Raw genomic sequence first — 24,477 nt, 5'->3', positions numbered from 1 at the left:
TAGTCCAGATGGTCTGGAAGAGCAAGAGAAGGAGATGTGTTCCTAGATATCAAGACTTATAATAGGGAGGGATAAATACAGAGTTTGGGATTAACATACACACAATACTGTATATAAAATAGATACAGTATTTCTTATTGTATCTATGAACCTACTGTATAGCACAAGGAACTATATTCACTATCTTGTAATAACCTATGGCAGAAAAGAACCTGAAAAAGAATGGTGGTGGTGGTGTAGTCGCTAAGTCGTGTCCAACTCTTGTGACCCCATGGACTGTATCCTGACAGGTTCCTCTGTCCAGGGAATTTTCCAGGCAAGAATACTGGAGAGGGTTGCTATTTCCTCCTCCAGGGGCTCTCCCCAACCCAGGGATCAAACCTGGGTCTCCTGCATTGCAGGCAGATTATTTATTGACTGAGCCACAAGGGAGCCCTTGTGGGGCTTTTAAAAAAATTAATTATAGTTGATGTACAAAGCTATGTTAGTTTCAGGTGTATAGCAAAGTTTTATATATATATATAAACTCTATCACAACTATGGGCTTCCCTGGTAGCTCAGTTGGTAAAGAATCTGCCTGCAATGCAGGCAACACAAGAGACGCAGGTTTGATCCCTGAGTCAGGAATATCCCCTAGAGAAGGAAATGGCTAATGGCTACCCACTCCAGTACACCTGCAGGGAAATCCCATGGACAGAGGAGCCTGAGGGCTACAGTCCATGGGGCTGCAAGAGTTAGACACAACCGAGTGACTAAATCACAATCACCACCACATCACAACTATATCTTATTTTTTTAAAAAAGGATATATTGTATAGCATGGGAAATTACAGCCATTATCTTATAATAACTTTTAATCAAGTATAATCTGTAAAACTGTTGAATCCCTATGCTATACACCTGAAATTAAAACATTGCAAATCAACTATACGTCAATAAGAAATTAATATAAAAAAGACTTTATAAAGCTGCAGTAATATGATAACATGGTATTAGCATGGGGACAGACAACTAATCACAGGAGCAGAAGAGAAAATCCAAAATAGACTCATGTCAATCAGACACTTCTTAGATGACAAATCAAAGAGGAAGAGAGAGATTTTTTCATTTATAGAAAAATAGAATATTTTAAAAAGAGAAAAGCAAGTAGACCCCTTTCTCATACCATACCACACACACATAAAAATCTGGAGGCTTTTTATACATAAAATCAATTACATATGGTTTGTGAGTGCCCAGAAGACAAAATTAAGAACAATGGATGAGGTCAGAGGGATGGATTTTGGCTCAGTCTAAGTAGGAAAACAATCACTTCAGCAGCATTAGCTGTCCTGGGAGATTATGTCCATTACAGAAGGCATTAAAACACAAATTGGATGACTGCTTCTCAGTGAAATTATAGCTGAGGTTCAAGCATCAGAAATGTTTAAGTTTCTAAGCAACCTCTGTTGCTATAAATACCAAGAGGGAACAATGTAAATTTCTTTAGCCTGGAGTAGCTGAGGAAATTTTTTTGGCAAGTCAGAAAAATATGAAAATAAGACAAACACTGGTGGTGCCTCTACACTTATTACACTTCAGTCAGATAGAAGCACATTTTAAAAATGAGTCTCTCAGAAAGGCATGCACCATATTAGGAAGGGCAGCATGACATGGTGAGCACCAAATTTGGATTCCTGCTCTGATCTCCCCCAAATTGAAGCTTTTAGGGGCTTCTCCGGTGGTCAAGTGTTTAAGACTCCCTGCTTCCCACTGCAGGGGGCATGGGTTTGATTCCTGGTCTGGGAACTAAGATCCCAAGTGCCATGTGGACATAGCCAAAAGAAAAAAAATTGAAGCTTCACAGGTAATTTCATCTCAGACCTCAGTCTCATGTGTGAAGCAAGGCAGTGATGTGTCTTGGCAAACTACACTACAACAATGTTCGGATAAAAACCTCATGGCAATGTGGAAAATTAATACCTCCCTCTGAATCAACATTAAATGAAAACAAATCCTTAGTTTCATAAGATGCCCAGCTGTTGTTACGTGAAATGTCTCTAAGAGCCAACATAAGGGATTTTTATTTAGCAAGTTCTCAGAATTGTTATTATCCTCTGTGGCAAGGGATTTGCTGAATTACAAAATGAGCGTAACATTGCAGAAAGAATAGTTACTATCTCTGCTGGTGGGCTTCAATATGTGGATATAGTACATCATATATAGATATAAATACAGACTCAGATGCAAATTCCCACAGGATTATATTCATTCTCTTAGATTAATGTCTTACTTCATTGACTAGTTATTTGACTGAGGGAGAGACAACATGCTGGCAATCACTACTTCTTTAAATGGAATGATTTCTTTTCAGTCTAACATTTAAAATCTCTCCAAGTAGTAGCTCCATAAGATATTAATAGGTATTTCCCAGAAAAAGAAGATATGTGGTTAAATATGCCTGGAAATGATTGATGGAACAAAATTTAAATTGTGGGGGATTTTTTTTGCAGGATATTTTAGAAATTTAGTATGTTGATGTCCATAGTCAGTCTCCATGAGAAGGATATAATACGTAGCATTTCCCTTGTTCATTGCTATAGGAGCCTATCATGAAGAGTATTAGTTATCTGATGTGGGTAACATGGTGGGTATCTAGTGCTAAGTAACAAACGGTCCCAAAACTTAGTTGCATTAAAAAAGCATTTATGGGACTTCCCTGGTAGGTCAGTGGCTAAGACTCTGAGCTGCCAAGGCAGGGGGCCCAGGTTCAATCCCTGGTCAGGGAATTAGATCCCACAGGCCCCAACTAAGAATTCACATGTACCAACTAAGAGTTTGCATGCCACAACTAGAGTGAAGATCTTGTGTGCTGCAACTAAAACCCAGCGCAACCAAACAAATTAAAAAAAAAAAATTGTTTTTTTTTAAAACGTTTATTCTATCATAGTTTCCATGAGTCAGGGGTCAAGCATGGCTTAACTAGGTTCTCTGGTTCAGAATCTCTAATAACCCAAGTGTCAGCTGGGGCTTTTGTCATTGCAAAGCTGAACTGTGGAAGGAGCCGCTTCCAAATCCTGGTAGAGGGCTGTCAGCAAGATTCAGTTCCTCACAGACTGTTGGAACAAGACTTCCTTGTAGGTTGGCGGCTCCCCTTCCAGCTGGGTTTTCCACAGCTTAGCTCACAAAATGGTAAGCAAGCGAGAGGGTAAGAGAGCGCAGGCAAGATGGAAGCCAGAGTCTGTGATAAAATCTCAGAAGTAATATACCATCACTTTTGATTAGTCAGAGCAGGGGTCAGTAAACATGCTCAGCAGGCCGTATTTGGCCCACAGCCTATTTTTGTAAATAGTTTTATTGGAAGACAGCTAATCACATTTATTTACATATCGGCTGTGGTGACTTTTGTAGTATAATAGCAGAATTGAATAATTGGGAAAGAAACAATATGGTGCACAGAGCTAAAAATATTTACTACCTGGCCCTTTACAGAAAAAGTTTGGCAGCCCCTGTATTAGAAACAATTTTAGCCCACACTTGAGGGGAGGAGTTTCACAAGGGCAGGAATACCAGGAGGCTGGGGTTGTAGGGAGTCATTTTAGAAGCTGCCTATCATATAGTGCCTACCAACAGGTAGAAAGTGTGAGTTGCTCAGTCATGTCCGACTTTTGCAACCCCATGAACTGTAACCCACCAGGTTCTTCTGCCCATGGAATTCTCCAGGCAAGAATACTGGACTGGGTTGCTATTTCTGCCTCCAGGGGATCTTCCCAACCCAGGGATCGAACCCACGTCTCTTATGTCTCCCGCATTGGCAAGCGGGTTTTTTACAACTAGCACCACCTGGGAAGCCTGCCAACTGTTACGGACTTGATAAGTATTTGCTGAGTGAGTAAATGAGTAATTCTACCACATCTACCAATTTTCTAAATGCAAGAGCTGAAAGAAAAGTTGCTAACCAAGAAAAAGCCCAATTCCTTCACTGATTATTAGGGCCTGACTATTGCATCACAACTTAACAACTTATCTACTTGTGTGATCTTATTAGTAATGTCCATCATTGTGTTAAGTGAGTTAGGTGGTAAAATAAGCTTACAATCAAATTCATATGTAGATAGGACAGTTTTTTTTTTTAAATGACATTAGCAACTGGAAGATAGCATACTTATTTGAGGTGAGAATTCACTCTGGGGGCAAGAATAGATATTGTGAATTATAATACACAATAAGGCAGCTACAATATATTCTAATACCAAGAGAGACATGAAACCTGAATACAAAATCAAATTCTCATCCATTTTTTCATCTTTTCTCAGTGTCCTTTCTCCAAAAGCCAAAACACTGTACCATAAAGATCTTCCTTGATCACTTAGGATCTCTCTTGTTTTTACACAAAGCAGTGTGTCACTCTTAGAAGAGGGAATATCCTGCTGCTTCTTCACTTACAGCCTAGTTTTTCCACTGAATTGAAACTCCAGCATGGGTGACGCAAACTGGAGAACTCCTTCTTACTTCACTTGGCAAAACAAGGGCTCTACATATTTCTAAAGTTTGATGGAAAAGGATAGTAAAACAGGAGATCCTAGTCTGTAGGTCTTCTCATGTGTAACTGGATCCAACAAACATAAGTAACAAAATCAAAGTGGGGAGAGGAACATGTCATAAATGCTGTATTTACTATTTTTTTTGAATAGCTACTCTAACTGGCACGGTGCTAGTAAGTCTCTTTCCTATACATAAGCTCATATATTTCTCACATTCACCTTGAGAGTTTGATTACAGACAAGAACAGGGAAATCATCTATGGTCACACAGGCAGTAATTGGCTATCAAATTTAAAGATTATACTGGATTTTTCCTAATATGTGAGTGTAACTTTAATTTGATATATGACTACTAAGGGTTAATTTGGAAATATACTTTCTATTCCGTCACTGACTATTCTTTATAACTGACATATCAATGAGAAACTTAGCAATTGACACTGGTACTTCCATGCTTAGTGAAAGAAAAGGGGGTGATTCGTATAACAATCAGAGCCAGACTAAAGGGTGAGACGGCTGGACAATCGCCAGTCCATACAGAGAGCTAAATCATCACTGGGATAAATCAGAACCATGTTGTCCTTAACTATGTTTCCACAGGTGACTGGTTACACAGTTGGGGGAATGTAAATTACTCTGGTTCTGCTCCACAGGACAAGACACTGGCTTGGAGTGGAAACTGGAAACGAAACATTGTTCCCCGGCACAGAGGTACCTACATTTGAGTACCTACATTTGAGTACTTTGGCAATTCACACTGCGAGTTGTACAATGATTCATTTATTTTACTATCTAAATTTTAATTCTTTAAATATGCCTCCTCTTGGGTTGCATGGTTCTAAAGACTGCAGAAAAGAACAGGTGTAGAGAAAAAGTGAGTGTGATTCAAGAAAAAATAGAAATGAAAGATAATTCTAGTTAAATGTCCAATATGCAGGGCATGTAAAAACAAGACACTTGAATGTCAACTTGCATATAATTTTTATTAAATGCACAAATAAATGATGAAAATAACCGCGTGTCTTGAGGAAATCTGCCTGATTAACAGCATAGAAGGGGGTAGGAAATACCACACCGTGAGCCAAAACTCTTGCTCCTCAGTGGCTTCAGTAGGGTCCTATGCTTTTCCACCCTACAGACTGAAGCCTGCCAGGCTCCTCTGTCCATGAGGTTCTCCAGCAAGAATACTGGAGCGGGTGGCCATGTCCTCCCCTCCAGGGGATCTTCCCAACTCAGGGATTAAACCTACCTCTCCTGCGTTGCAGGCAGATTCTTTACCCCTGAGCCTCCGGGGAAGCCCGTGAGCCAAAACTGGACATATTCAAACGATGAATTTGCTCACTGATAGAGAAGTTTAAAGTTATAAACATTAAAATTATAACAAGAAGCGACTGTACTATTTAAATTCATTTGAGAAAAATAACCAATTATTGTTGTTCTAAAACTTTCTAGTCTCAATCCTTACTTTCTTTATGGAAACAATGGTTTTTAGAGCATGATTTTTGAGGCTCTTATGGTGCACAAAGGTCAAAATGGGCTTGAAAACAATTATACGGGTTGAGCTGCACTTGAATACATGTGACGTCTGGATATTCTGTTCTGATATATGGCAAGATTTATTAATAAGTAGAGCGTAAGTACTTTTAAAAGGATAAATATAAGTACCATGATTTGATCCTATTGACCTATTTACGAATATAATCCTATTCATCAAATCTTAGCATATTACCTTTTCTGAGCTATGCAGTTCTAACCATGAACTGTACTCGCAGGATCTTTGTATTTCTCCTTTGCTACCCCCCGCCCACCCCTCCCATTCTCCACATTTCTGACTCCGCGGGAGGAAGAGGGCTAGAACTAGCCAACGAAGGGTGGGAGTCATTGTGAGCGAGTTCAGAATTCTACGAAAATCAGTGTTTTCCGAAGTGCTAAAGAACTTCATCTCTACCCCAAATGCGTGCTCTGCAGAAGCTAAGAGTTTACTGGCAACGGCCCAGTTCAAACCTGACCTTAGGCAGGGACAGATTCATTCCTCCCAAGCGCCACTTCTGGGCGCTGGTTCCTCAAGGTCACGGAAGGGGAGCCCAGCGCGGGCGCAGCTTAGGGTCTTTGCGAGGCTGCACCGGGAACTAAACCGCCCAGGCGCTGGACCCCGACGGCCCCAAGCAAAAGCTGTGCGGCCCGGAAGCCAAGAGCTTTACCTCCAGGAGGTGGCGGAGAGAGCCGGCTCCCGGCGGTTGCCTCCTCTTTGGATCGCGTGGAGGGGCGAGAGCAGGACGCTGGCCGCAGCCCGGGGAAGGGGCTGGGTCTGCAGCGCGCCGTTTCCATAGAGTCCGGACAACACGGCCCCGCCCCGCCCCGCCCCGCCGGCGGCTCTGCAGCATCGGCACCCACAGCCCAAAGCCCGGCCTGAGCGGCTGGGTGGCCCGCTGTTCCAGCTGGGGGCCCGAGAAGCCGGGCGGACTACACCCCCATCATCGGGGCTGCACCGGATTCTGGCCAGGTCGGCGATCCTGCTCCTTTGTCACCCTCCAGGGAGCTTGTGACAGGATCCCAGGAGTCGCTATAGTCCTCGAAGCCCCTGACGACGCCGAGCAGGGGAGCCAAACCCCAACAGGGGACTTGGATGCTGAAGCCAGTGTTTGCTTGGTCTCCATTGTAACTTTAAGGCTGTGTGATGCAAACGGGTGGGATTTCTTAATCTTCAGTAAATCCTCCGAATATTTTAATACCTATTGCCAATTTTCACATTACACAAGAGGTACCAAAGCCCAAACAATATCCTTCTTGATAAGTTTTTATTGATTCTGGTCAAAATGCCTTTAAGTATTTATTGTGAAGCCTTTTTTTTTTTTTAATGTAGATGAACAGTTACCGCCAAGGAAAAATGTTCACAACATGAAAAGTCTGTTAGAAAACTAAATGAATTGTGCTACCTAATTTTTGTAATTTTTCGAGTCCCCTGGTGGCTCAGATGGTAAAGAATCTGCCTGCAATGTGGGAGACCTGAGTTGGATCCCTGGGTCGGGAAGATCCCCAGGAGAAGGGAATGGCTACCCACTCCAGTATTCTTCCCTGGAGAATTTCACTGACAGAGAAGTCTGATGGGCTACAGTCCATGGGATCGAGAAGAGTCAGATACTACTGGGAGACTACACTTTCACTTTAATTTTTGTAAATAAATGTTTAAGAACTCTGGAAGTATGTGAACAAATGTTAAATGGTTTGCTCTGGTAGTACTTTTAAAAAATCCAATCATAAGTAAAAATTTTCTACAGTAAACATGTGTGTGAAGTCGCTTCAGTTGTGTCTGACTCTTTGAGACCCTATGGACTGTGGCCCACCAGGCTCCTCACTCAGTCCAAGGGATTCTCCAGGCAAGGATACTGAAGTGGGTTGCCATTTCCTTCTCCAGGGGATCTTCCCGGCTAAGGGATTGAACATGTGTCTCTTGCATCTCCTGCTTCTCTAGGATCGCCTGCATTGGCAGATGGGTTCTTTACCACTAGCGCCACCTGGGAAGGTAAATACATAACAACCGTATAATAAATAATAAATTTTATTCTAACTAGGTTTTGTTCTAATCCAAGTACCTCATGTTTTTTTCCTGTTGTCTTTTAACATGTTTGTGTGAAAGGATACAAATTAGATAAACTAAAAATTTGTCACCTGAGACCCACATAGAGTTCCTTGACACAAAGGACAAATGAACCAACTGAACAAACAAGGTCAATCTACTGCTCTGTCACTAAGCCACAGGAAACAGCTTTTTCTTTACTCTGTCTCAGGACTCATCCAAGAAAAACATGTCAAATGACAGAGTTTCCTTTTGCTATGTCAGACCTTAGGATGCTCTTTCCCCTGGAATCCCTATCCGCTTATCCCAACAGAAAAGTTTTGAAGGGTGCATTTAATGTTCTGGTGACTTTGTCATTTTTAAAAGGGGTATTAAAAAGATGATTAGATAAAGTGACCAAAATTCTTTCAACTCAGAATGCCAAAATTTACTGAAATTGAGATTTTTAAAAAACAGTGTTCAGTGGGTCCCTGCCCTCCCCCGTCTCCATTTAGGTGCTTGTTTCTGTGGCCTGGAAACAAGGTGGAAGAAGCATGGGCCTATTCTACAAGGTGAAGGCAAGTGAGCTATAAGTGGATAAACAAAATGTGGTATATCAATACAACAGAATGTGATTCAGCCAGGAAAAGAAGTATTGATACATGCTACAACATGGATGAAACTTGAAATCTTGAAAACATTATAGGGAGTTAAAGAAGCCAGTCACAAGAGCTGTGTATGATATAATTCTATTGATAGAAAATGTCCAGAATTGGCAAATCCATGGAAACAGAAAGTAGATTACTGTTGCCAAGAGCTGAAGGGTTTGGGAGATAGGGAATGACTGCTAATGAGTTTCTGAGGTGATGAAAATGTTCTAGCTAGAATTAAATTATGGTGATGAACGCACAATTCTGAATCTACTAAAAACCAATGAATTACACACTTTAAAAGGGAAAATTTTATGGCATGTGAATTATTTCAATAAAGTTATTTAAAAGCTAATGTTAGTATTAATAAGCTACTGACTGCTGAACATTACTGGTGTCAACTATCGTGCTAAGGATCTTATACATACATGTTTTACTTCCTCATTACAACCATTACAAGTTGGTTATTAACCACATTTTTCTAGATTAAAAAAAAAACACAGGAACTGAGTAAACACACATGAACCTAAAGCTAAGGAGCAGAATGGAGATTCAAACCTAGATCTAAGTAAGATCAAAGCCCATGCTGTTTTTCATTATATCAATATTTAAATGTGCACAAGGTGTAAGGTTTGCAAGAAAGGTACAGAACCTCAACTTTCTAAATACAGTTTACCCTTGGAGGATTGAGCCAGCCCTTGTATTCCCAGACTGAAGACTGTAAGTTGATCTAAAACAGAGAGACTATTTTTAATTTAAAACAATCACTTTATTAAAAATAGCAAATTTCACAAATATTCGTTCAACATTTTGTTGTCACTGGCCACTGGAAAACACACCAGGTGTGTGTACCGATTGTCTAATGTAAACTGAAGCTGGGCTGCCACAAAAAGCCTGTGCATCATCAACTTATCAACAGTGGAATAAGTTTGATGAGCTCAGGAAGGATAAATCCTTCAGCCCCATCAACAACATTTAGCACAGTGCATTTCAAGTATAAACCCATAAGGCAACAATATTAAGCATAGCAGCAAAAGCTCTGTATCACATTTCCTGATTAAGCCTTCAACAAGACCTAGACCTCCAGTTAGGTGAATTATGGCAAGTCAAGTTTACTAAAAGCAGCATGTGAAAGCAATCACTGTATTTGCACTTTAATTACTTTAATTCCTTATTGTGAAAGATGATTCTGCTACTGGATTCAGCTGGAAAAGTAAAGAGTGCTGCTTTTCTTCAAACCACGAGAAAGCAACTGAATTTCATTTTAGCTGGTGGAAGTATTTGGAACATCTTGTGCATCTGCCAAATGGAGTTTTTGTCTGAATTCATCAGTTAAGAACATTTTCATTCTCTAATGAGTACTTCTTTTACATTTCTGGAAATTACATTCAAGAGCTAAGAGACAGAGGTATTAGAAAAAGAAATATGTTTAAACAGAAAGTGCCTATGCTGTTATTGAGGAACTTGGATGTGGTTAAGATGGTCTTTAAATGTAGTGAAGTATTTTACTATGTCTAGAATTTGAAGACTTAAAAGAAAGTCACTGATTCAAGACTATGTTCCTGGTTCTAAGAGAGCACAAAATGACTTTAATGCAGCAAGAATCATCTCCATGTTAAATATGAAAACTTAACTGGATTAACAAAATTCACTTGAGAAGACAATACCACTTTATGATCCTTGGGAAGATAATTTCTTTTCGAAAGTCCAAAAGAATAAAATAGAAGAAAATCATCATGGTTCTAAAATCTTTTCTATAATCCTCCAACCTATTCTTCAAGAAGACTGGAAATAGGATAGAATTCCTGCAAAATGTATTCCCTATCGTTCTAATCACTGCCTTTCATTTTCCTCTTTCACCTATATGATCCACTTACCACCTGGTTTTCAAGACCCAGTTCAAACAATGATCTGGACATCCTGTGGATAACTAAATGCTAGCAATACACGTGTAGCAGATGTTTGCAAAAAATGTACAGACATGAGCTCTGCTGTCAAAGATATTCTCGGTCGGCTGGAAGGTTGAAATTTAACACATATAAGATGAAATAAGGCAGAATGCTAGTCTGAGGTACAAACAAAATGCTTTATGAATGTGGTCAGCTTGAGTGTTATTGGACAAGGAGAAAGGGGAGGCCAGAGTAACTCTAGGTAGAAAGTACAACCTGAACAAAGGCATTAAGGTGAGCATGAATTTGAGCATCCAGAGAACTAACTTGATGGGAATGAAAAATAATGAAAAATGTAACAGGATGAATATGTTGTGATCAAATTATTGAGAGCCTTTAAAAAGTCTGACAGTGAAAAATTTGGTAAGAAACAGGAATGGCAAGATAAAAGTGATGTTTTAGGAAGAATAACTTTTAATGGCAATGTCTAAAGTCTACAGTAGTACTGTCCAACAGAAATATAATGAAAGCAAGAGATATAGTTTTTAAAGTATAATTATTTATATTAATAATTAGGAAATTATTTCACAAGTAATCTTTATAAAAACATTAAGATACTTTGCATCCTTCTTCTCAGTCTAAATCTTTGAAATTAGGTGTGCACATTACACTTAGAGCATATTTCAATCCATATTGGACACAATTCATGTGCTCAGTAGATAACCTGGCTAGTGGTTCTCATATTGAACAGTGCAACTCTAGAGTTTCTAGAGAACAGAAATTTGAAATATTATAGAATCAGGTGATGAGGGTAGAGAATGAAAGAATATAAAACAGAACTGGTAATGCCTGACAACTAACTGTAATTAAGAGATAGCAAGTAATTTCATGTCCCTGTCCAGTTAAATGGCAGACAGTGCCATGACTGATTAGCAATATCTGCTACAGTCATAGAAAGGATTTTTAAATAATCTTGAACATTAAAAAACTAGGGGCGCTGATGACAGGGCTATGTTTGACCACTTATCATCATTCTTAGCAGGCAGAGACTTTTCTACTTGTTCTGTCAGGGACTGTAGCCTTTTCTTAGGCTCTCTAAATAACTAATAAAAATTATTCAATCCTATCTATTGCTCAGCAAATAATAAACTGCTCTTTCTTCTGTATGTAGATTCCAGAAAACACTGCTCACAGATATCCAGGGATATATTTCAATTACCTAAAATTTTTGGGAAGATATTTTAATTATTTTTTTCATAATATATATGGAGGGGAAGAAATACATAAAAATGATTTTCTTCCCTCTCCTTCTCTCTTTTCCAAAGCCCAATACCCTGTAGATTAGAAACCAGTTTTTCTATGTGATGTTCAAATCCCAATACTTTTTTTTCAAATGTGTCCTAAGTTCAGCTTAACAACTGGAACATAATATAAAGGATAAAAAGAAGACTGCATTGCACCCACCTTCCCCTATTTAATGTCCCAAAATAGTTGAATGCACCTCATTCTGGTGCTCCTAAAAGTTGTTAACAATGAAACATCGTTTCACACCTCGCTTTGAGAACCATCTCTAATAGGTGACCCTTACTTAAGACTAACCAACTTCTGCCTCCCCCATTCAGCTGGGCCTAAGGGGTGACCAGTCACTTTAAGGCAGAAGTAGTATGCATTCTGCCAATGAGACCCACTGCTTTGGAGTCTTTATCTGTAGTTGTCTCTCTTTGGTTTTGTCATTCATGAGTTGGACTCAGGGTTACCCAAATGTCCAAGTGTACGTACTCAGGAAGGCACTCAGATGTCCAAGACGATCTGCTTATTTAACTTATAAGCAGAGTACATCATGTGAAATACCAGGCTGCATGAATCACAAGCTGCAATCAAGACTGCCAGGAGAAATATCAACAACCTCAGATATGTAGATGATACCACTCCAATGGCAGAAAGCAAAGAGGAACTAAAGAGCCTCTTGATGAGGGTGAAAGAGGAGAGTGAAAAAGCTGGCTTGAAACTCAACATCCAAAAAAACTAAGATTATGGCATCTGGTCCCTTCACTTCATGGAAAATAGATGGGAAAAAAAGTGGAAAGAGTGATAGATTTTACCTTCTTGGGCTGCAAAATCACTGAGGACAGTGACTTCGGCCATGAAATTAAAGACACTTGTTCCTTGGAAGGAAAGCTACGACAAACCTTAGACAGTATAGTAAAAAGCAGAGCCATCATTTTGCCTACTAAGGTCCGTATAGTCAAAAATATGGTTTTCCTAGCAGCCATGTACAGATGTGAGAGTTGGACTATAAAGAAGGATGAGCACTGAAGAATTCATGCTTTTGAATTGTGGTACTGGAGAAGACTCTTGAGAGTTCCTTGGACAGGAAGGAGATCAAACCAGTCAATCCTAAAGGAAATCAATCCTGAATATTAATTGGAAGGACTGATGCTGAGGCTGAAGCTCCAATACTTCGGCCACCTGATGTGACGAGCCAACTCATTAAAAAGACTCTGATGCTGGGAAAGATTGAAGACAGGAGGAGAAGGGGACAACAGAGGATAAGAAGGTTGGATTGCATCACTGACTCAATGGACATGGGTTTGAGCAAACTCTGAGAGACAGTGAAGGACAGGGAAGCCTGGCATGCTGCAGTCCATGGGATCACAAAGAGTCTGACATGACTTAGTGACTTAACAAAAACAACAACTGATTATAGCGAGGAAAACTTGGAGGGGAAAGTGTGATTACAGAGAGAACATTTATTAATGATGAGGAAATTAAGGTTGCCAGGCTTTGCTCAAGGTTACAGTTGCTTACCAAGATTTGAAACCAAGCAATCCAAAGCCCATGTTCTTGTACTCTACCACCATGCCTTGTTTAAATGTGGGGGTTGAACTGAGGAAGTTGGTGAGACAAGTAAGTCTAAATATTTAACAAAAACTCAGATAAGAGGATAGCAATTCTGTGTCATAAGCATATAAGAAAGGATATAAAGCATAGAATATGAAGCTTAAAACAAATATAAAAGGGACTTCCCTGGTGGTCCAGTGGCTAAAACCCCACACTTCCAATGCAGGGACCTGGGTTCAATCCCTGGTCAGGAAACTAGATCCCACATGTTGCAACTAAGACCCAGTGCAGCCAAATAAATAAATAGATAAAAATATTTTTATAAAAAGAATATTAAAAAAGAACTAGGAACTACCCCTAGTGAAAAACCTCCTAATTAACTCATATCTTACCCCTGTATTAAAGTCTTTCTTGACAATGATATCTCACATCCATATCTCCCTACAGTTTATGTGGCTTCTTAAAACTGTATTTTCTTCATCTATAAAATGAAGGGTAAAGCCACCTACTTCCTACTTTCAAGGTAGGATCAAATGAGATAATGCATGTAAAATGCTTCATATAATACTTGGAGAATAACAGGTATTCAATAAAGGTTAGATATTAGTTACTACTACTGGATTTATATATATCTTCCTATTTCTTCATTGTTGTTATTATACAATTTAGCAATTAGAAATAGTACATTTTATAGCAATAATAGCAAAATACTTTTAAAATATATAGTCTATAACATATAGTTTGGAAATTTTCATATACACATCATTACATGTAGCAATTACCTCAAATTACAGAGGACACTCTAAGATGTTAAACAATCTACCAAAATTTACATTAGCAAAATGTGGAACCAAATTTTGAAAATCAAATCTCTTGACTCTATAACCAGTATCCTTACCATTATCTCATTATTTGGTTCAAAGAGATGCCTTACTTCATTTTCTTTTATTCTTACATACCTCATATTGTGCCTATCACTACATTCAAAAATACAGTTTAAAAAGTTCTTGAAATAACTGCTCTAAATTAGAATGTCAAAACATGAATATTTTACATGTGCCTCGGTGATTTTAAGTTAACCTCATTATACACCTTTTTTAATGCATCTAATTCTAACATTAAATTTAGTGTAGTCTATTATGTCTGCTATCCCACTTCCATTTACCTTAAGAGTCTAAGATTCAAAATAATGTATATGGCAACTAGGCTAATTCTTAATTCTTTTGATTTCTTAATTCTTATATTCTTATAAGAATTCTTATATTCTTAATTCTTATATCTTATTTCTTAATTCTTATTCTTTAAAATATTTAAAATTTTGTTTTAAAATTCCAGAAATAATACAAAGCAAAGCACAAATGATAGAAAAACAAATTTTAAGCATGCAAAACAATTAGGAAGTTCCATTTAGAAACCAAAAGGAAAAAGAGATGGCCCCAGTAAATAATAGTAGGTTTCTTCACTTGATTAGTACTATTCACCAAAAATTACAATCTGTAAACTTTTCACTGCTGATACTAAGCAAAGGATACATGGAAGAATTCAATTCTTCTAGCTGTAAACACAAAGCAACAAATTTAATTTTCATTTTTATAACATAAATATCACAAGTAGATAATTGTTAATCAGATATTAAAGAAATTATTTCTCATTTAAACTTTCTTTAAATAAAAAAGCAAAAGATTAAAGAACTTTCTAAAACTTTTTAGACTGAGAAAGTCACTTAAAATAATAATAAAGTAGCTTTAGTATTTATGAAATAAGCATATGAGAAAAGAGTTAAAACCATATGATAAAAAAGAAGCTTTATAAGTATTCTTAAAACCATTCTTAACTATAATCATCTCTGATAGTTTTTAAAAGAAAAAAGTTGCCATTTTAATGATCAAAATCTTTAAAAACTTTATTGATTACAAAAAATTTCACATGATACTCAGCTTTTAGTAGCAGGTAGAATTAACCATCCCTATTTTACAGAGAGAAAAATCTGAGTTACAAAAACATTAAATTGCCCAAAGTTATACAGTTCTATGGAGACCCTGGACTAAATTACAATAAACACCAAATGTATATGCAACTACCGCCTGAGTAATTAATACAAAATGTATTAATCATGCCAGGATCTTTTGAGATACTATCTTTTATATCTTAAGATCCTTTATATATGTACAGAAGCAAATATTTTCACTTTTAGATTTGCCAGCATCTCAGAAAATATGCTTAGATGTAAATATAATTTCCTTTGAATAAATTTCTTTTAAAAAAGAGTATATGTTGCACTAAGTGAAAGAATCCAGACATATATAGTCACATATTTTATGATTTCCATTTATATGAAATGTGCAGAGTAGGCAAATCTATAGAGACAGAAGATAAATTGGTGGTTGCTACGGGATGGTGAGAGGGGAGAATGGAGAGGTATAGGCTTTCTTTCTGGAGTGATGAAAATGTTCTGAAATTAGATGTGGTAATGTCTGCACATCTTTGTGAGTATACTAAAAATCACTGAATTTACACTTTAAAATGATTACCATGGTGAATTTTATCTCAATAAAAATTCTGACTAAAAAAAGAATTAAAAAAAAGAGGACGGTACTCACATCAGACAGAAGCCTCTCCAGATTAGAGTCACTGGCTGCTTTTCTCTTATCCTCGGGAAGTTCTTCTAACTCCCCATAGAGCTCCAAGTTCAAGCGAGCTAATTTCTCCTGCATTCCCCGAACATGTTCCATCTGTTCAATGGAACATTCATTTCCTAGGGGAACATTCCAGAACATTAATAAAGATTAGGATAGGTTAAACTAACTGTCTTGAGGAAAAACTTCTAAAGTCTAGGTACATAAAATAAATCAGTTTTCTTTCTTTTGTAAATTACATTGTAATGACTGCCTATTTTCTGTGTAAATTATAAATCAAATCCCTGATCAAGAAAACAACAATCTAGAACATGATCAGGCATTAAAAAATTATATAGAAAAATTTTTTTAAGTAAAAGAATGCTTTTAGCTAAAAAAATTTTTTTTAAATAGTAATATCATATATAGAAGTGTTAACACCATCTATTCATGTCCTAGTTGACAAATACCATTAGAATTAAGTAACCCAGCATTTTATAATAATCTGAGTGAAATTAAGAGTCTTATAAGAACTTCAGCCATGAAATTCTTGAAAATCAGGACTCATGAACAATAAACAAGTTTAGGCTTCAAAAAAAATAATCGAGTGTTTCTAAATTGAAAACTAAGTCTAAAATATTTTAATTGACAAAGAATGTCCCTGTTGTTTGTTACACTTTCAAGAGACCTAATCCATCAACAGCAATCCTACTTTAACATTTCGACTAATCAACCCTTGTTAAAAAAATCTTTTCTCCTGAAAGTTTAAAAAGCAAATTATATCCCATGACAAATGCAATCTAGGATGATTGCATTTTATGCCTCTGGACTTTTTAATTAAAAAAAAAACTGACACTTTAAAAAGGAATGACAAATACATGCAGAAAATATGATGCCAACATCTTGAGAAGAAAAAGAGTGGAAAGAAACACTGTGGATTACCGAAGGCTTGGAGTTTTCCAGAGTGGAAGTCATTTAAAAGGCTGAGGAGGCCCCTTTCCATTTCTTGGACATCGGAGACATCGGTGAGGAAGGAGTGCTGGATTGGGGTTGACTGGGCACCTTTGCCTTCTCCACCCTGAGGTTTGGCCTTTTCTTTCGTCACTCTGTTAAAAGGATGCAATAATAAAAATTAATTGCATATGATTATCTTTAAAAAGAGATAATTCTATTTTTTCAGGTTGTTCTAGATTCAGCAAAATTAGTGAGTTAAATGGAATTTCCATAAAAACAAGACATAAGGATAAAAACAATACTAAGTAAAACCAGTCATTTCAAGGCAGAAACCAGAAGAACAGGCTGTGAAAATCTCAAACAAATGTAAACTAGGACTATTAAGGTATATACAAATTTTGAGTAATATATCTTTGTGCTCAGCCGCTCAGTCGTGTCCAACTCTTTGCGACCCATGGACTGTAGCCTGCCAGGCTCTTCTGTCCTTGGAATTCTCCAGGCAAGAATACTGGAGTGGGTTGCCATTTCCTCCTCCAGGGGAAATTCTTTTCCTCCAGTATCTAATTCTTTAGATATGCAATAAATAAATAAATAACTGAAAAGAGAATTAGTAAGTCTTCTTACTAGCGTTATGTTTCATATTTCACTTCTCAGGAAACATTCTGCTTTCTCATCTAAACTTTATCCCAGTTGTTCCCCGAACTATGGGTTGTCCAGTAAGTGGTTATGGGGCCCCCACTCTGTAGCTGACTTGGTGCCAGATACTGAGTACATGAACATGCGCAGGACATCAGTTAGTGTACTGAAGCGTGCCCAGTCTTCGGAGAAAGACAGACATAAATTCACAATCATAATGTGATGAAGTGCTAAAATCTGTTACCATCCTTGAGTCCCCCAGCTTCCTATGTTCCCATGTGCAGGCAGGAAGTCCTATAGATTATATCCATAAAGCTCTCTACAAGCTCTCTAGTTCTCTCCTTCTCCACTGCTACTATTCTTTGAATGATTCCAACAGCTTCCCAACTGGTCTCCCTGCCTGTGTCTTGTCTGAATCCCCCTTCCTTGCCCACAGAGCAGTCAAGTCAGTTTTAAAAAGTAAAATCAGATCATATAATTGACTTAATTCAAACCCTTCAGTAGGCCAATAACTTTCAGGAATCCTATTCTCTCTTGTTCTGTTGATGCTCCAGACATTCTGAATCTCTTTTGCTTCCTAGAAATCCGTTCTCTCATCTGCTTTCAGCTAATCCTCTGCCTACATTAGCATCTTTCCCCAGCCCCCCACTGCCATCTTTGCCAGGCTACTTCCCACACATCCTTTACATGTGATTTCCTCCGGAAGGCCCTTTCAGAACCCTTAGTAGAGATGATTCTTATTATACATGTCTAGCATATCCCAGGCTCCCAAACACTTGAGTGACGGTGCTACACACATTGAGATATGGGAGCAAAGAGAAAGAACAGTTCATTCAGCCTAGGGACGGCAGAGGAAACTTCTGAAAGGTGGTATGTGAGTGAAGGCTCAAAGACTAAGTGGGAACAGGGATTACTTTTATAACCCCAACACATGCTACAGATCCTGAAGTACACATATACTGCGTACTCAACTAGTTTCTGCATAATGTTGCGTGAAGACATCTTCCCCACAACTCTACTCACTACAAATTTGGGTCAGATGAATAGAGTGGGCTGTGGGTGTGGGGGGAATGTGGCAAGACAAACTAATTCTCTTGAAATCAATGTAGAACACATGGGCTGTGGAGAGTAGGTCAGTAACAGTTCTTCACAAAGCAAGATTTGTAATTTTATATTACAAATGATGATATTAGATATATATACATATATTAGATGATATATGGTATTAGAGTGCTACTCTAGTGCTGTCCAAGACCTGTACCATCCCTATTACCTGTGAGCTTACTAGAAATGCTTATCTGAAGCCCCATCCCAGACTAACTGATTCAGAAACTACATTTTAAAATGATCCCCAGGAGATTCATACTCACATTAAAATCTGAGATAAACTGCTACAGAATATAAGGTCTTGGTGTAGCAAATTGTTTTTCTTTCAAACTGGAAGCTTTATCCAAGTGTTTTGCATCAGTTCATCATTTAACAACCCTCTCAAAAAAGAAAATATTAATCTGTCCCTTCCTACTTCAGGTTTTTTGGTCATGTCATGCTGTCTCACTTTATTTTAAAATAATTCAATTAAAAAGTACCCACTGAAATTACACTTTGTGCCAAGGCCCACTCTAAATACTGTGTGGCACATAAACCCCAGGCCTCAGGAAGCCTACATTCTAGAATGGTGTATAGGAATAAAAGTACCAGGTAGAAAATGACAATGAGCTACAAATAAACTGATGCAAAAATTTGGAAAAAGGAGTGATCTTGCAAATCTCTTGGCCCTCTTTTTCCACCAACCATAACCATATTCAAAATCTGACTCTAAATTAAACTCCTCCAGAAGGAAAACTCCTTTCTAGTCGGACAATGTACTTAAAAGAAGCCCTTATAACTCCTGTTGTTTTTCATTTAGTCCTTATTGGAATGTTCTTTTCCAAATGTCTCTGGCTATGTCTCTTTGGCTTCCTCAAAGAGTGTAAGATCATCACCAAGACAGTCCTCTTGTCTTTTGTGTAAATCTAGCAGCTACAAAGTGTCACAGTGTTACTTCCTTAACTGACTCTCATGATGAACTTGCAACTGGAAGTTTATTTAATCATAATTATCTAAAGGATGGAGGTTATGAAGTGCTTTTTCTCTAAAGATATTATCTTGCTTTCCAAATATCTAGCACTACAAAATACATATATGCAGCAGTAATATGTAACATATTCAAACTTGTCCCCCGTTTCCTTTCAAGTCTTAAGACAAATGATGTTCACCAAATGTTAATAATGATTACTTCCAGGTGGTGGAATTTTAGTGTTCTTCTGTTCTTTGAATTTTTCCTGTGTTTGAATATTTACAATAAATACAAATCATTTCTATTAAAACAATGAATTCATTATTTAAAAAAAAAACTACTAAAGCACAAATATTCAGTTTAAAAAACCACCACCACATATCTCTTTTCCATTTCTGGCTAGCTCATCAACTTTGTCTACAAGTTCTCTTGCTCTGTATATTTTAATATGAGACAAAGAGCCTTAAAGCCAATCATTCATTCTGCATTTTCTAATCTCTGTACACTGTAACCTTCATAAAATTTTTTCTAAATCACATATAGTATGTGCCTCAAAAGTCAAACCAAGATAAAAATGTTATAAGATTGAGTGGATTTAGTATTTACTTTAATAGCATTTTGCTATAATAATGTAAAAGAAAAGAAGTCACCTTTTTAACTTTGGTCGCTGTGAAGTTGACTGGGATGCAGGATTTGAAAACCCCGTGCTTTTACTAACTGGAATGGCATTTTTTTTGGTATTAACAACCTGAGTAGAGTGGGCACTAAAAGACTTAGGACTTCTCCTCTTCATTTTGCGCTCCTCCATTGTTTTAAGTTCCTTATTGCACCCAGGCCAGCTTCTTATGACCTAAGGAAATACAGCAGATTTATACACATATGCTAGAAGATGCCAAAATGAAAGGGGTTCAAAGACCCACTTTACAGGCTGAAAGATGATCAAGAATTTCAGAGATCATTAAAGAAAGTTAGAAAAAGGATCCTTGAGCTTCATTTACTAAATACACAGAAGCCCTAACCAAAACTGCCTGTTAGACAAAAAATTTTGTTCATCATTTTACTAATTCATCCTACAAATATTTACTCTCTTCCACATGTCAGACACTATGTTGGGCATTAGTGAGACAGTACTGAGCAACACAAAGTCCTTGCCCTCAAAAAACCTATATTGTTATAGAAGGGGTATGACACCTAAACACCAAACAAATCATTCCGCCTGCCTCAAGCCTAAGGTGGTCTTTAGGTTTCCCTTCTAAAACGTATTCTTTGAAAAAGGAGCTAGATTCAAACAGATGTATAACTGACATAGGTACCTGCATTTTAACTAGCAACCAGAAACCTTATTTCAATTACCACATAGAAATTCAGTTTCTCCCAAAAGATAATACTGATTCTATTTCCTTGACCAAAAACTGTTCTGTAAAGTTAAACTTGTTCCATGACTATTTTGAATTTACTTTCTCTATCTATTTCCAAGGAAACATGAAATTTTATTATATACATTTAGTTTGCCAATATAAAAAAAGTTCAGTTCAGTTGCTCAGTTGTGTCCAACTCTTTGCAAACCCATGGACTGCAGCACACCAGACTTCCCTGTCCATCACCAACTCCCAGAGCTTGCTCAAACTCATGTCCATCGAGTCAGTGATGCCATCCAACCATCTCATCCTCTGTCATCCTCTTCTCCTCCTGCCTTCAATCTTTCCCAGCATCAGGGTCTTTTCAAATGAGTCAGTCCTTCGCATCAGGTGGCCAAGGTATTGGAGTTCCAACTTCAGCATCAGTTCTTCCAATGAATATTCAGGACTGATTTCCTTTAGGATTGACTGGTTGGATCTCCTTGCAGTCCAAGGGATTCTCAAGAGTCTTCTCCAACACCAGAGTTCCAAGGCATCAATTCTTCAGCACTCAGTTTTCTTTACAATCCAACTCTCACATCCATTCATGACCACTGGAAAAACCATAGCCTTGACTAGACAGACCCTTTGTTGGCAAAGTAATGTCTCTGCTTTTTAATATGCTGTCTAGGTTGATTATAGCTTTTCTTCCAAGGAGCAAGCGTCTTTTAATTTCATGGCTGCAGTCTCTCATTGTTTTCATTGTTTCCCCATCTATTTGCCATGAAGTGATGGGACCAGACACCATGATCTTAGTTTTTTTATGATCTTAGTTTTTTTAATGTTGAGTTTTAAGCCAACTTTTGCACTCTCCTCTTTCACTTTCATCAAGAGGCTCTTTAGTTTTTCTTTGTTTTCTGCCATAAGGGTGGTGCATCTGCATATCTGAAGTTATTGATATTTCTCCCGGCAATCTTGATTCCAACTTGTACTTCATCCAGCCTGGCATTTCACATGATGTACTCTGCATATAAGCTAAAAAAGCAGGGTGACAATATACAGCCTTGATGTACTCCTTTCCTGATTTGGAACCAGTTTGTTGTTCCACATCCGGTTCTAACTGTTGCTTCCTGACCTGCATACATATTTCTTAGGAGGAAGGTCAGGTTGTCTGATATTCCCATCTCTTTAAGAATTTCCCACAGTTTGTGTGATCCACAGAGTTAAAGGCTTTGGCATAGTCAATAAAGCAGAAGTAGATGTTTTTCTGGAACTCTCTTGCTTTTTCAATGATCCAACAAATGCTGGCAATTTGATCTTTGGTTCCTCTGCCTTTTCTAAATCCAGCTTGAACATCTGAAAGTTCACGGTAATGCTGGCAATTTGATCTTTGGTTCCTCTGCCTTTTCTAAATCCAGCTTGAACATCTGAAAGTTCATGGTTCACATACTTCCAAGAAAGGCAATGCCAAAGAATGTTCATTTAAAAAGTTACACTATGAAATTACAGTTGGTTTTTCCAGAGAGAATACATATGAAAGTGAAAGTTGCTCAGTCATGTCTGACTCTGTGACCCCATGGACCCATGTAATTCTCTAGGCCAGAATAGTGGAGTGGGTAGCCTTTCCCTTCCCTTCTCCAGGGGATCTTCCCAACCCAGGGATCAAACCCAGGTGTCCCGCACTGCAGGTGGATTCTTTACCAGCTGAGCCACAAGGGAATTTACCCAGTACTTTCCCTTAACTTTATGTATTAACCAGCTTTATTTTCCTAATAGCCACCTATCTAAAAACATCCTTCTACATTTCCTTTTTACTTATGCATAAATTCAACTCTTCCTAATTATATTGTTTCATGTATCATAAGATGAGAAATGGTTACTTGTCTCATCGTATGGCAAAAAGCCTTAGGAGCATTAGGTCTTGACTATGCTGTGTTGAATTTAATCATTCTATGACCATTCAATGGAGAAGGAAATGGCAACCCACTCCAGTATTCTTGCTTGGAAAATCCCATGGACAGAGGAGCCTGGTGGGCTATGGTCTATGGGGTCTTAGACACAACTTAGCAACTAAACAACAATGACCATTCAAAAAGACTCAAATACATTGATATCACTCCTAAAGTAATTACTTGAGAATTTTAATCAAAACAACTTTTGTGTGTGTGTGCTACTAGCACTGTTATTAAACCAATGAACTCAGTTTATTCCGCTGATTCTAGACAATCATAACTGGAGCTAAACTGCCAAATAACCAAAGGCTGTAAAGGAAAGGCTGTATTGCCCAGTCTGTAAGCGCAGAGAACAAACTGCTTAAATCTTGGTTAACGGTTCTTCCTTTAAGCATTCTCAGAAACAGAACAGACCTTCTGGGGTTGGTTCGGCATGCAACACAAGTTAAATGTTTAAAAAATAACTGAACACAGAAGATGGGATATCAGTTCTTCAGAGGCAAGGATCTTATACATTTATGCTACATACAAACACACTGGTTTTTTAATTTAATGATGCTTATATACAGTTGGTGATACAAGAAGAAGAAAAAAAGAAAACTAGGAAGTAAAGCAACGCAAATAAACCAAGAGTGGTCTAAACTAAGATGTTCTGAGGGGGAAGGGCTCGAAAATTACCCGTGTTGGGAAGGTAACATCACTTCTACAAGAGCACCAAAATTCCTCCTGTATACCAAGCAGCAAGGACCCTTTCAGAAAAGACCTTCACAGAACACAGCTCGTAGTCTTTTGAGAGCCAGGAACTCACAGCCTCCAAGAAAGACCACGAGGAGTCTCTCTAGACTTCACCTCATTTCCCTTCCGCAATCAGCCGTCACGGAGACCCTTCACCGCCCAGAATCCAGTAGTGGCCAGAGACAGTGATGGGAGGGGCCTACAAGGGACACTGCGGAGGTGCCTTTGTTTCCACGTCATACCTGAGGAGAAAGGGGATCGCAGTTCTCCTCACCCTGCAAAGACCCCGGGGCCTCTGAAGCCACCGCCGCAGCCGCCGATGCTACCGCTGCAGCTCGAGCCGGGGTCACATCCCGGACCTCGCGCCTCCACAGCGCTCTTTGTTTACGGAAGTGACGTAGGAGGCAGAGCCTCCGTGCCCGAGGCGGGCGCCCCGCCTCTTCCTGAACCACCTGTGCGCTCCCTTCTACGGCGCCGGCATCACATTGCTTCCCTTATCCTGCCTTCAACTGTAAGTTCGACGAGCACGGAAAGGAAGACACATAGACGGGCTTTTATTTGGGGCTCAATGGCCCAGAAGCGGGGAGGATAAGGAGGGTAGGTGTGAAGGCAAGAACCGGAAATATACCTTTTCCGGAAGCTGCCCCGCCCCCTCAGTGAGTGTAATCTCCCACGCACTACAATTCCCAGCAAGCTGTTCGAACAAGCTTGGAGGCGGAACCAGAGTGTCGCC

General features: G+C 38.5%; 2 protein-coding genes across 2 annotated transcripts in view; both read right to left on the bottom strand.

Moving 5' to 3' along the window:
- ECT2L (epithelial cell transforming 2 like) overlaps window positions 1-6,822 on the bottom strand; it is a 75,344-nt gene extending 68,522 nt beyond the window's left edge. The window contains exon 1 of the mRNA XM_043888432.1: window positions 6,725-6,822. The gene's annotated coding sequence lies outside the window, so the exon portion shown is untranslated. The remainder of the gene's footprint in view (window positions 1-6,724) is intronic.
- Window positions 6,823-9,476: 2,654 nt separating this feature from the next.
- On the bottom strand, window positions 9,477-24,126 carry CCDC28A (coiled-coil domain containing 28A). Its single transcript, XM_043888434.1, has 6 exons — window positions 24,019-24,126; window positions 20,371-20,570; window positions 17,017-17,180; window positions 16,060-16,214; window positions 14,992-15,014; window positions 9,477-10,048 (listed from the first exon to the last, which is right to left on the bottom strand). Exons 2-6 carry the CDS (start codon window positions 20,526-20,528, stop codon window positions 9,994-9,996), a joined length of 555 nt encoding a protein of 184 aa, XP_043744369.1. The 5' UTR covers window positions 20,529-20,570; window positions 24,019-24,126; the 3' UTR covers window positions 9,477-9,993.
- Window positions 24,127-24,477: the final 351 nt, after the last annotated feature.

The sequence above is a fragment of the Cervus elaphus genome, chromosome 26, assembly GCF_910594005.1.
Source record: "Cervus elaphus chromosome 26, mCerEla1.1, whole genome shotgun sequence".
Lineage (NCBI taxonomy): Eukaryota > Metazoa > Chordata > Mammalia > Artiodactyla > Cervidae > Cervus > Cervus elaphus.
The sequence above is the reverse complement of the archived record's forward strand: the minus strand, read 5'-3'. Positions and strand labels throughout refer to the sequence as shown.